A 14,579-nucleotide genomic window follows, 5' to 3' on the forward strand; every position below is an offset into this window, starting at 1 on the left:
CTGCTGGTGGGTGCCAATAAACTATCACCCAGCTGTGGCTGGAAAAGGGGGTAAGACAAGGAGATAGGGGGCTATGAGCCAGATGTGTCCAATACAGTAATACATACTTAGAGCAACTATTTATCCACCCCATTTCTTTCTTTTCATTCCCCATTTTTTATCATCTACACATTGAAATCAGAACTGTACATTTATATAACACATGCATTACACTCGAATTCTTAGTTCACATCTCTTACACAAAGCTGTGATCCATTTCTGTTAGGGTGTCGATCATTAACTTATTGCTTGATAAAAATTTCCCTTTTAGGAATTATCCCTTGAGGAAAAAAACACAATTTTTATAGAAGGATTTAGAAATTATACTATATTCATAAATGCATACTACAGGTCCTTGGAAAATATAACGTCTTCTTCTTCCACTCTTAACAAAATAACTCACAGTGACCATAGACTGAACTTCTCACGGAACAGTGTTACCTGGCTGTCGTTACTCTTGGTGTGTTGGGAGAGCAGAGCATGCGTGGAAGAAAATCACACACTGACCTGAAGAGAAAGGAGGGGGCTTGTGGGGGGACTGGGATGTATACTCAGCAGCAACATGGTGTCTGTTTTGTCACTGGCCTCTAAGGAAGGGCAATATCAGTGAAGGACAGAACCGGACAAGCACATGTTGGCGCTCCTGACCCTCCGGTAACCCCAATGTGCTAACAATGCACCAGTGAAAAAACTGTGCAGAAGAAAGAAAAAACCATGTATGCTTAGAGCACACCATGATGCTGTAAGAAATCACTGAAGTAACTGGGAATACTGGGCAACAAGATACTCTCCATAAAAAATACTTTCCATACAACCTACATATTCAATGAGCTTTTATTGACTAGTGTACCAGCTACTGTGCCACTGTATGGGACTCTAGAAAAAAAAGTGTGACACGTCTCTTATGTGACTAAGATAAGTATTATCCAAAAATGTAACAGGTTTTCCTGTCTCCTGGAAAGAGGAAGCAAACATAGATAGCTTTCTCCGGATGGCCTGGGTACATCGTTACCAGCATCAACTGTTCTATGAGGAGATGATCATATTGCTTCCCTTTTTCCCTCTGCTGTAAATAAGATCAGTAAACTCAGAGTGAAGGCCACAGAACATTCCGTAAGTGTGACTAGTTTAATACAGCAGTTTCAGTGTCTCTAGATTAGCAGCCAATAGTTCAAGATTCTGGAACATTTGAAAACATTGTTTGTCTGGCTCTTGGCTGTGTAGAATACTGAAGTCACTGACCACTAAATCTTTATTGAAGTGGCTTTTTTTTAACTGAAAGATAGTTTATATACAATCTTGTATTGGTTTCAAGTGTATGACACAGAGGTTCAACAGTTACCCGTATTGTTAAATCCTCACCCCGACTAGCACAACGGTTACTATCTGTCAACATAGGAAGATGCTACAGAGTCACTGACTATGTTCTCCATGCTGCACTACCATCCCATGACCAACTAATATCATGATGGAGAGATTTGTGCCCTTTTATCCCCCTCACACTCCCCAGTCACCCACCCCAGCCTCTCCCCCATGGTAACCACTGGTCCTTTCTCAGTGTCTGTGAGCCTACTGCTATTTCCTTCATTTTGTCCTGTTTTGTTTTTATATTCAGAAGTGGCTTATTTTGAAGACTAGTAATTCTATCATTGTTTCTGAGATTGCTTTAGCAGGACCTCAAGTAACAGGAAGTTTTGTGTGTCACACTTAACAATCCTAATAATAGCCTGATACTTTGAGAGCTGTTCTAAAACAACACCACAATGAACATAATCCTCACATCTCAATAAAAGTTGGAGAAAGCCACTGTCAGGGAAGTCCTTTGTCCTGAATCTAAAGTTAATGCTGATGGCCTGGTGCTATTTCAGTTTTAGCAAAACAACCTCAGCCTTTCACCAAAGGATGTTCTCTAGTTTCTGATATGGTTAGCTGTATTTAAATTGCATTTTAATTTTGAGGAAAGAGCTCTGAAATCACCATTGATGTTTTAATCACTACACTAGTGTTTAAATAGTAGACAAGGTATAATAAAGGCTTAGCAAAGATGCCCAGGCTATTATGGCTTTTTGAAATAAGAATCTTAAATTATTAAGATCACATTGTCTTGGGCACAGTGAAACTTGAATACCATCCCATCACATTCCTCATTCCTTAGGTGATATGGAATTCCTTAAGTGATAAACAATCCAAGTCATGTGGACATTAAGTTATAGAACCAGGATGCAAAATGATCATTCTCTGTTTTAACCTAGACATCTTTCCACTGTATTATTCCTCCTTACTGCCTTTACTGGGTGGGGGGTGGGGGGATGGGGGGCTCTGTTTGGTTTGGGTTTGGTTATAGAATACTTCAGACACAATGTTTTCTGCTATGGGAAACAGCATATCTATTTTATTTTCAGGTTTCAGTACTCATAAAATTCTAATAGCTTTATTTGGCATTTAAAATCAGTCATACTGCCTCACTTATTAAATTAGGTAAATATAGTAAAAGTTTTTTTAAGCTGGAAAAGTAGCATAAAGTTTTTATTATTTGAATTATCAGGACAACTTAATTCAAAAAGACTGAAGTTAACAAAGGAATTAGCACTTTCCAATCAGAATCAGATTTTATTTTTTGTTGAACTGAGTTTTGTTTGGCTAAAAATGATTGGAGAATTGCATCGCCCATTTTTTTTTTCCTTAACAAATACACTCAGAGATATAAATAAGAAAGAAATCTGCTTTTCCTTCAAGGGACTTTTCTTCAATGAAACACACCCCCTCATTCTTCTCCAAACCATCATTCAACAAAAAGAACAAAGTGTACCTTTTCCTTGATGAGATGAGTATATGAACAATTCAGCATAACTTAAGAAGTAGGGACTGTAGCCAGAGCTCCCGAGCTCCAATGTGGTTTGCCCCTTCCAGGTGGCACGCCTTGCCCAAGTGAAGGAGCCTTCCCTGCAGGTGATAAAGACGGAGCACCAAGGACAAGCCCTCGGAAGACAGGTGGCTCTACAGGCCAGAAGAGACACGACAGTGCAGGACACAGGAAAGGCGTAGCAGAGGACACATGGGAGGGCCCAGAAACCTAGAGCAGAATACGTCTCCACAAGGGGAGGGCCAGCGGGGACCAAGCCTCCCGAAATCACCAAGAATGAGGGCTCGGGAAAAAGTCGGTGCAGCCGTCGGCGGCAGCCCACCACGGGAGGCAGAAGTGGTGACTTTCTGCTTGCGGGTTAAGGTGCATGTGCTGAAGACGCAGAAGTTCCCTTAGGTGGGACTGATAAGAGGACTAGAGGGCAACGGGCATATTCTCTTTTCTTTTCTTTTTTTTTTTCTTCTTGCTACCCAAGATAGAGCAGACTAGTGCAGATTAACAGACAGAGAAGATGGAGCTAATGGAAAAAAGAGAAAAGAAAAGTCAAGAAAATAATGATCGCAAATTATCTGAGGACTGGCATGGAATTCCATGGCATTGGGAAGGAGATGTGTGGGAGAATCCTTCTCTCCTGTTCCTGGCAAACGCCTACTCATCCTTTAAAACACAGCTTAAAGTGATTTCACAAATGAAGCTTTACTACACTGTCCTCAGGCAGGTTAAATAACCCCTTATCTGAAGTGTCCCAGTACTTTGTATCTTTTTTATAATACTTAGCAAATTATATGGTATTTTGTCTCTCAACATGTGTCTGCCCCGTGTATTAGATAGCAAATTCCTAAGAGCCAGGACCTATGATTCATTAATTTTTTATTTCTAGTACTTGACATAGCACTAGATATTAACAAGCAATGAATGAGCAATAGGAAGGGGAAAGGCCCTATTTAGTGCAGTCACCAAGGAAGAAAATATGGGCACTCACACATCTTGAGTCTGTGTTCTTAGTTTCATCATTAGGGCACAGTGACTATGAGAGTGAGAAGGTTAGAGGAGGGAATAGGGATTCAGTACCTGGAGCAAGAAACAGCATAGGCAACCTCTATAGGATCTAAGCAAGTCATAAATAGGATTGTTGTGCTCCATTTTAGAGACATATTACTATAAGGAAGCATGAGTTTGTAGTATACCCATCTGGTTTCGGGGTTTTCTCCCCCTTTGTAGTCTTCTATAACTAAAAGTAGTGATGATGAGAATACAAGTAGAGTGTGTCCAGACTGAGTCATGAAAAACCCGACATTTTGATGTTCTGTGGAGTGAAGGTCAAAGAATATCAAGAATGGGTGTGGATATCACCAATGAATATGGCAGTCACGATGACGTAGACATATGAGTTGTAGTTTTATGATTAGCATCGCGAAGGTATGGATTATTGTTTTAAGGAGCCAGTGCAGAGGATGGAGGGACTTGCCAAGAATCAAACAAAAAGCAGAAATGGGATGGATGTGGGTAAAAGAGAGAGCAGAAATGAAATCATAAATGTCAATCTTACACTGATTTCTAAAAATGTCTTGAAGGATTTGTCAAATAAGAGAAGTATAAACTGACTTATTAATAGGAAATCAAAACTTTATCTTTTTTTCCCTCTGAACTGCCCTATTCCCTTGAGACTTGGACAGGTGAAGAACCCATTAGAGGATAATGATGAGTGACATCTCCTGCAGAAATTGCATTCAGGGAAAGATGATGACATAGTATCAGCATGCAGAATATTCATCTTTAATCCCACGCTCTCTCTGCCACCCCCATTTTCTATGTGCCAATTATGGAACAATAGCTCCTCAGGGAAATAATGTAGTTTATTCAGGGCGTTCATCAAGCTTAGAAAAAAAAATCGAAAGAGACAGAGAACATATGAGGTTAATATTCAAGTGTTAATGAGGACCTAGGTATTGTGAAGCTTTCATTGTGCTAATTAAAAATAATTGCTTGGCCCCACAATTAGGGAGCTTTCTTAGGGGAAGGTCTCAAGGCCACTGTTGCCTGTACACAAGTAGTTACCTTCCCAGGAATAATGAGATGCTGGAAAAACTAGTTCTCTAACCAAATTCACTAAAGTCTGATTGAGATCAGAAAGTCAGTTCCATCATTTCAAATGAGTAATATCTCTTTCCAATAGAAAAACTTATTTCTGAGAGATGCATTAAGATCAGAAGGTGACTTAGTGATTAAAAGGGATGAGAAATATGAAGGGCTCCAGAGACCATCCTGTTCTAACCACCACCCATCCAGAGGTGGCCCAGGCCCCTTTCAAGGGCTGAAATATTTTGCTTTTTATGACATCCACATTAAAAGACTTCCTTATTAGTTCAAGGCTACAGTCTCCAGTAAACCAGTCTTCCATTTTAGCATCTTGTCACCTGATCCCCCTAGTAAGTCTATACTAAGTATGTGGTCCCGCCCCTACAAGAGAGCAAAACAGTGGGGATTCATTCACAAACTATCAATTCCCAAAATGTCATGTAACAGCATTTACTAGCAAATGGACGATGAAATTATTTTATGCTTCTTCCCAATTTTATATCCATTCGTTAGAAGTGAACTTTTCCCTTTCTGTGCAATCAGGGAAAGACTACTTATGATGATCCAAAGATAATCTGTATGCATGTGTTCATTTTTGACTTGTGATTAATTTTCCAGCATGTTTCATCCTCAGCCACGTTTAGCAATCGTATGCTTGAGAGGGTAATAACAGGAAGGATGTACACCACGTGCCTAATTGCTTATCTCAAAGCGTGAGCTGCAGAAAGGGGCCAGGCGAGCCTTCCTCAGCTCAACCGCGGCAGCTGAGCTCCAGAGAGCTCGTGCTTTGTGCTAGTCAGAGCACCTGCGTAAGGCCTTGCACATACCGGCCAGAAGGAACTGTTTTATCAGGAAGATACTTCTCTCGGACATGGTAGAGTGTCTTCCTCCACATCACTAATAAAAAAGCTGGAAAAGCTCAGAGAGAGGGTAAGGAGAGCCTGCCAGTCAGTTGGCAGCTGTGTGTCTGTATTAGTTTCCTCAGGCTGCTGTAACAAAGCACCACAAATGGGTACTTCTGGGAGATTTATCACCTCACAGAAATGGAGGCTGGACATCCAAAATTAAGACATCTGCAGGGCTGGCTCCTCCTGAGTCTGAGCGGGGGTCTGTACTTTCCCCTCCACTCCCAGGGGCCTGGATATTTTAATCATATATGTATATATGTCTTAATCAATCACTTCTTAACACAATATTCAAGGCCTTTATTGTCATAAATGGAGGATAATATATATTTTAAAGCTGTGAAAAAAAATTTTAGGTGACAAATCTTAATAGATTTGGTGGTATGTAATATTTATACATCAAAAACTACATATTCAAGGTATAAGGCAAAAAGGGAAGACAAATATGACAGAACACAGATTTTAGTCTTGATTTATATTACACCAACTTAAGTCAATAAAAAATGTTGACATATAAATGGGCAAAAGTCCTAACTACATACCTCACAAAAAAGATTTTAAAAGTCTCTCTAGTGTACATTTGGAAATGCATTTTCCAGCTCTTTATCAAAAAACACAAATAAAACAATAATGAAAAGCACTTTTTTTGTTAATCAAAGGAACTATTTTTTTCTTTTTGTTTTGTTTGAAATAAGAGTGTAGCCAGTGATGGGGAAGATGCATTCACAGGCAAAGGTGTAGAGTCTCAGGATTGTAAAATCAGCCATCAGACTTTAGAGCTTGCTTCGTGGGGTCAGAAAGTGAGGGGGCAGGGGGCTGTTACATGTTCTGGTTTCCGACTGGCTACATTAAGTTCTCATACCCTTGAACGAGGTCTACAAGAGAGGTAAGAAGGGCCCAGCATTCAAAAAGAGAATGAAATACAGGCACCCCAAAACTGGCTACTGGAGGCAGGAAAAGAAGTTGTCTTTTTCTTTCTTATAATTTGTTACTTTTCTAAAATTTGTCAAAAAATGTAAATTCTTCTGATAATCAGAAATACCATTTTTTTTAAAAAAAAGAGGAATCCGTCTCATACATCTCAACATAAACTCCCTCACTTGAACTCAGCACTCTCTATCAATTCTTACCGTATCTCTTCCTTTCATGGTCCAGATTCCTACAATAGAATGGTCACCTCCCAATTCTACCAACTGGTTCCTTTCCCTGTAAGCTGGTTTCTACAGATACCGCCACCCTGAAATATTTAAAAAGTCCCCCAAATCTGATCACTGGATGCATCGCCACTTTCCCTACCTGCTTCCTGTCCCTGTTTTCTGCAGCAGTTCAGGCACCTTGGGGGTTCTCCTGCTTGGGAGGAGCAGCTCCTGAGTGCTCCCCCTTCTTCTGACCATTCCTGAATGGCTGCTTTGTTTCCTAGCTGTGTATCTCTGGTCTTAAACCCTTTGCTCTCCTCTCTGCCTGTGAGTTGGCAAGCCTCCAGAGGCCTCATGCCACGTCTGCATGTGAGCAGAGGCAGCCTTCCTGCCTCCCCCCTTATTGACCTTGGTTTTGGTGGGGGGTGAGGTGGGGGATGGGGGAGAACATATATGTTGTTAGTATTTTACTGATGGTCGCAACCTTTAAGGCCATGCGGACCTTCACAGTTCAGTACAAACATTTGACTTTGTTCTTCCACCTTTATTAAGCCTTTATATACTTGTTTTGTTAAGCAACAATCCTGGGCACATTAGGTGCTTAATAAAGTGTGTCCATTAAGAAGAGACCTCATATTGTTTTTCATAGTGTGATAGGCTGAATAATACTCTCCCCCCTCAAATATGTCCATGTCCTAATCCATGGGACCCGTGAATACATTACACAATATGGCAAAGGGACTTTCTGATGAAGTTAAGGGCCTTCACATAAGACTATCAGGGGATTATCTGGGTGATCCTAATGTAATCACAGAGCTCCTTCAAATAAGGAGATGTAACCATGAAAACAGAAAATCAAAGTGATGGAGCGTGAAAGACTTCACCACCTTAGAAGATGGGGAACCAGGACAATGAGCCAAAGAATGTGGGTGGACTCTAGAAGCTGGCAAAGGCCAGAAAATAAATCCTTCCCTAGAGTTTTCAGAAGGACCACAGAAGGACCACAAAGTTGTCATATCCAGAACCGTGAGATCATAATTGTATTGTTTTTAGTCCACTGTTCAGTCATTTTTTTACCTCAGCCACATGAAACTAACACAATAGTACTTGTCTTTTTCCACTGTCCTAATTTGATGTCACCCAGATAATATTCATTATTTAATGAAAATGAATAAGCTCTGTATGCTTTGTCACTTCCTGGAAACTTACATGCTATGAAACTCAATCTGAGCATCTGAGATTTAAGAAGAGACCTCATATTTAAAATAAGTAGGACAATATGAGACCTTTTATTTGGAACTAGGAGTTGCAACAGAAACAAATTACTTTTCCAGTAAATCAATGGACTTGATGAGTCTATTTACCTTGCCAACAGCCCAATCACTTCTCTGCTCTTCAGCAGTCTACGGGCAAAACTCAGTGATTGACAATGGCTCAGATCCTTCTCTTTTCTTCGCCGGCTGCTGCCTTAGCCCTCGTGCTCTGTCATCTCCGCAGGCTTGACGTGCTCAGATTGTGCCATCCCGCTAGGACTCCACTGGGTACAGTTAACTGGCTGAGTCTGGTTAGCTCATTCTCTGCATTAAAGTTTCAGTATTCTCAGTGCTGTTTGGTTTACAAAGTGTTTGATTTCATTTAATCTCACACTAACTTGGTGAAGGAGGCATCACTGCCTTCATTTTACAGTGGAGAAATCTAATAAGGGGACTTCCCAGGTAGTAAATGACAGGAGATTTGAATGAAAATCTCTTAATTTCTCATTCAGTTATAAAATGAATGCAATGCTTCTCTATCGCAGCCTTCCTTGTCATTGTACCTCAGTGCCAGGAACGTATTTTGCTAGTGTATTTTAAATGGTAACAGAACTTATGCACAGTATAAAGTGGTGTGGGAAACACAGAAAAGAAAGAGGTTCAAGTCATCCATAATCTTACTCCCAGAGATAACCATTCTTACTTACAGTTCTGGTGTATTTCTTCCCAAATACTTTTCTATGCATTCATCCAAGTCTATTTCTTTTGAAATGTGTTTTATTTAGAGTGTCATATCTCATTCCATTTTAAAAAATTATTTTGGGGTGGCGTTCTAGTCATACTTTATTTTAAATTTTACTGTATTGCCTTTGAGTGACCGATTTCTCCTATGTATGTTTAAATATAAATCAAGAATTAGTCCACCCTTCTTGAGTTAGCTTTTTCCTTCAGGATTAGAGTCATGCTTCTCAAAGTGCAGTCAGGACCCCAGCAACATCACCCATTACCTGGGAACTTGTTAGAACTGCCAGTTCTCTACTGAGTCAGAATCTTTGAGGGAGACCCAGGAATCCCCATCTTAACAAGCTCTCCAGGCAATTTTCACACATGATAAAGTTTGTGCTGAAATACTTAGCTTTCCATTTGTGTTGATGAGGCAAAAGCAACTATAAGCCTGTTCCAGGTTAAAGACAAGCAGAATAATGTCACACTTTGAAAAAAAGAAAAGTTTCTTGCTTACCCAAATTTCCTTCATCCACAACGCCTTCAACACTGCTCTTAAGTCACTGACTTGGTTAAGGTCTATAGCCCTCTTCAAAATGCCTCTGTGCTTCGTAAGAAAATCAGTTCCCCACACTTCCCACCATCCACTCATGCTTTCACATGCATATGCTTCTTCAGATAGCCTGCTAATCATGTATCAAAATCAAAATAGGATGAAAAAAAGATACATTTTCACGTTTAGTTCTGACAGCTTTTCTTAAACATCTACCATGTTAGATTATATGAAGTTGAAAAGAAAAATACATTTTCTAGACCCTCCCCTCAAGATAATTCACAGCCTTGTTAGGACATAAACATTTCATATATGAAACTCAATTAACAATAGTCAATCAAGTCCTCTAATCAAGCTGTACAGCCCCTGAGAGGAGGCTTGCATGCCCTGGACGGGACAGGGAGGGAGGTGGAGCTGTTGAGTAGGGAGGGTCTCCTTCAGGAAGGGGAATGGGAGTAGGACTGAAATAATAATTATATTAATCATAAAAATTCTACCTATTAAATATTTATCATGGGCCAGACACAGTATTAAGAAACTTATGTTGATTATTTCCTCCTCCAGTTCTCATTGTAATATGATACTTGTTCTCCAGACAAGGCTAGGAGGCCAGGGAACTTTGCCACTGTTATATTACAATCCTCTGTGGAGTCAGAATTTCAACCCATGTCTATTTGGCTGCAGAGCCTTGTTTCTTACCACTTCTGTATTAATAGTTAACTCTGAATGAGGAGGTTTATAGATTGAGAAAAAGGCTTGTAGTGTATTTTAGATAAAGGCAAACCCAGAAAAAGTGAGCAAGTTCCTGAGTCAGATTTGCCTGACCAGAGTTCAGGTTAACATTGGCATTTTAATGTAATGTAATTGGCATTTTAATGAAAGCATTACTGGATGCTAAGAAGACATTTTAAGTTGCTAAAACCAAAAAAAGGTCTGTTAGGATTATGGAAGGTCTTGAATGCATAGATGGTGTTCTGAGACATAATAATATCATAAATACTGAAGAACCATGATGCATTTTTCAATGTAATGAAAGTTATGTTTTAGGACTAGACTAACATTGGATAAAAGCATAATTTGGTGGGAAGTAAAGAGATATTTGGGTAGGACAACAAATTAATAGTGTGATTGTTGTAAACCAGCTACCAGACAATGAGGAAGATGACTGGCATGTTGGCAGTGGAAAGAGAATGACTGATTCTTAAATATTAGAAAAGAAAGGTGAAAGGTTTTAATGGCAGATTGGCCAAAGCGACCAAGAGGGAAACTTTAGAATTTGAACATGACACTCTGGCTAATTTTGAGCTATACACAAAAAGTGTAAGAATCTGGAAAAAGACTCATGAGTTAATAAGGCAGTTAGCTTATTTTCAGAGGTTGTGAGTTAGGTCACTCCCCATTCTGTTTCTTCCCGACCACCTACACCGCCTGGGTCTTCATGGCCACTTGATCTTAAAAAACACATGAATCGGTCCCATCTACCTTATCCTTTCTTACGTAGCTTCATCTTTTTTCATGTTTTCATGTAGCGCTGGTCACCTCTGTACTGTCCTATGGCAGTAACGGTCTGAATGCTGTCCGTACTTTCTCAATCACTTCTTTAAAATCTATGGTTTGCTACAGCAGTTTTCTTTCTAAAACCTATGTCTGATTATGACATCATTGTGTTTAAAATTTCAAAATACTTCCTCACTGCCTTTTATTGCAATATTTTACTTGGTATGGCATTCAGAATGAGGACAACCATAGTTTATTATCCAAATAAAGCAGTTAGGAGATTGAATTTGGGCATGTTAAGTATTATACTGGGACAAAAGGTATACAGGCTCTGTGTGACTTTGCAACATCATCCTTTTCCAGCAGCCGTTTTGCATGAGCAATGCCAAAATAATTAGTGAGCAGACCCTACTCCACAGGTGCTTTATCTGGGTTGCTCACAGCTGTGTTTGTGTTGCCCAGTCCTCTGCTCAGCACATCATAGGTACTCAGCAACTGTTCACAGAAGCACAGAAGAAAGGAAAGAAGGATTAAGTAAATCAAAGAATTTTAGAATTGTTTTCATCAAGAGTATTGTTGAAATAGAATTTAAGGTCTAACATCTTTGGAAAGAGGAAATCATGGAAAACAAGAGGAGGAACAGAGAACATGGGAGAAAAGCGTAGAAAAGTGGGTTCCAGAATCAGTCCTCCAGCTTTATGTTTCAACAAACGACAGATCTGAGGAGTTTGAATTCAGATGCGTTTTACCAAAAGACTCCACCACTTTAAATCAGGTAGATTCCTGCAAGAATAGTTCTTAGTTCTGTAAAGACATTTTTCAAATTTGTCATAAATGTCAGTGTGGAGCTGCTTAGAAAAGCTTCTGCAATACCATTTTAGGAGTTCTAACTATGAAGGAGATAGGTCCATGTTCATTTAGTACTTCTGACAACAGGTGCAGTCTTTGTGAAAAAAGAAAATCCATCAGGAACATGGGCACCAAAGGAAAATAAGGCAAAAGAACCCGTAAGTTAATTACATTGAGGCCAAGCTGGAGTCGATGTAAAGCGCCTGAAACAAGTAAAATGAAGCAGAGATATATCGTTCCTTTTTCCTGAAACAAAGGAAGATTAGAAATCCCATGCTATTTGAGGGAAATTTATACTGTCTACACCAAAAAAGCATGTGTGTGTCTGTGTGTGTCTGTGTCTGTAAGAAACAAAGATCTCTGATCTCTCAGTTGATAGCCCACCAAATCAGCAGATATTTATGGCCTTTCAAAATAAAGTTGTTTATAGTAAGAGACGATGATATCTATAAATAACTATAGATGAAATACTTTTTCCAGTGATCTTGAGCCCCAGGGCAACAAACTTTACATTTAACGATTGATTGTATTGCACTTTCCCCAACTGTAAAGCCACAGCAGGAACTTATTGTCTTTGTTTGTTAGGTCAGAAATGCTTATGGAGTAAGAACCAAATCATGCATTTGCATGTCGAGAAAAAGAATCCTCATTCTAACCCGAGGACACACACTCCAAAGAGTGTTTTGCCAGCGTTGGATACGACACGTGGGCATTTATCTGGGGAGCCCTTTGTCTTGCGCTGTACTCATGCAGGCTATTTCGTTCCAGCCATCTACGAGCCTTCCTGTGAAGCATATAAGCACCTAGGCCAGACATCGAATTACTATTGGATAGATCCTGATGGCAGTGGACCTCTGGGGCCTCTGAAAGTTTACTGCAACATGACAGGTAATTATGCCATATTTATCTTTCATGAGGATTGCTTTTCTGTGTTTTGAGAATAAATAGCACCACTGAAGTCTGCTTCTTCATGCTGCATTCTTAGCACAACATGTCATGAGCTAAACATTGCTGGACTTGTTAGGTAACGTGGTATAATATATTTCTAAAGCAATAAAATCTTTCGCCACTACACTTTTTAAAAAGTCTGCCTTCTGACTTGAACAGTTAATAATTAACACTTAGCAAAATTACTCAGTTAGGGGAGAAACTCAGAGAGTGGAATTGCAAGATTAAAGTCCACAGAAAGAACTGGCCAGTGAAGCAGCCACCACCAGCAGTCGAGTGCAGGGCCATGTGGTGTCCCTGCTCAGGTAGCTGCACGGCCCTGCTGGCCACTCAGACATTCTCTCTTCCCCATAGTTACAGAAGGAGGCTTTCTGGGCACTGAAACCCCATTCTGGAAAAGCAAAACTTACCCTCAGCTTTCATGAAACTTCTCTGGGGTTTTCCACTGGGGAAGAAAACCTAGTTTTATTTACTTCCATATTTAATTTCAGGGCTATGAAATGAGATTGTGGGTTCTTGTAAGTTCCCACAGCAGAGTATAAGATGTACAGATCTAAGATAAGAGCAGATTTTCCATCAGACACTTGGTAATGTCTTACCCTCCAAAAACCTGGAGGTGAGTGTAAGGCAGGCACTATTTGCTGGCTCGGGAGAGGGTCAGCCTTTGATGTGAACTCCTGAGACATGTGGTGATAGAGATGCTCTGATGTTGCTGGTGAGGAGCCACAGGGCCTGTTACCACGGGTCAGGTGCCATGCTAAGTTCCTTATTTGGACTATGTGGGTTTGTATTCTGGCTCCACTAATAATCACCAGATAAATAATCCTGGGTGCCTTATTCACTTTGTTAAATTCAGCAGGCCTCAGTTTGTTTAGCTTTAAAATGGATTTATAATATCTACCTCATAGCATTGTAATTAATGAATGAAATAAGATAACCTACATATGGTTCTTAGCATATTGTCTGACACAAAGCAAACTTTCAGTGAAGGTTATCCAGGAGTAGCAATAGTATTTTTAGAGCACTGGAGAGTTAAGAAACTTGGTTATATTTTCAGGCATGATTCAGAATTCAAATCTGCTTTGAAGCCAGTGGTTCTTAAATCTGGCTATGCTTCAGAATAATTAATGGATTTTTTCTTTTCCATATAAACGTATTGGCTCCAGCCCTGGAGCCTTGGATTCAGTAGGTGTGAGGGGGAGATGGGATTGGGCGAGTGGGACTGAGAACCTTTTGCTGTCCGTAGCAGGCAGACCCAGCAGAGAACTGAGCGGCATCAGGAGGCCGGGCGTGGCACAGAAGGAGGCAGTGATGGGGGAGGGACGGAGTGTGTGCAGCAGGCGGTGAGGTGGGAGCTGTCAGCTCACAGACACCCTCTGCTGCTGGAGCTCTACGCATGCCCGGAGAGTGACCCTGAGTGACCCCACTCCCAGGAAGCTTGTTCTAGGAGTGCATTGATTGTTGGACTTGTCAGTGCGCTCAGATACTTTCTTGTTTACCTTTATTTTAATCTCGATTAGCAATTCTAATATATACATATGTAGAGCAATTAAAGTCAACTGTTAACATCAAGGGAAATCAGGGCACCTGGTGACTAAACTTGGACAATAAAGATTTTACACTGTTTTCCTATATGTGTCCCAGTGGAGAATTAGAAAACAAAACAAAACAAAACCATAATGTATATAATCCCCCAAATCCAAAACACACACAAAGTGAAGGGCTGGTTTAATT

The 14,579-nt window shown here is 40.2% G+C and overlaps 1 protein-coding gene across 1 annotated transcript in view; it reads left to right on the plus strand.

The window, feature by feature from the left end:
- The window catches only part of CNTNAP2 (contactin associated protein 2), a 1,980,972-nt gene that overhangs the window by 1,293,934 nt on the left and 672,459 nt on the right, over positions 1 to 14,579 (plus strand). Inside the window, exon 14 of the mRNA XM_057504985.1 lies at positions 12,666 to 12,785. Within this exon, the coding sequence (XP_057360968.1) occupies positions 12,666 to 12,785 (120 nt within the window). The remainder of the gene's footprint in view (positions 1 to 12,665; positions 12,786 to 14,579) is intronic.

Source organism: Manis pentadactyla, chromosome 7 (genome assembly GCF_030020395.1).
Source record: "Manis pentadactyla isolate mManPen7 chromosome 7, mManPen7.hap1, whole genome shotgun sequence".
Classification (NCBI taxonomy): Eukaryota; Metazoa; Chordata; class Mammalia; order Pholidota; family Manidae; genus Manis; species Manis pentadactyla.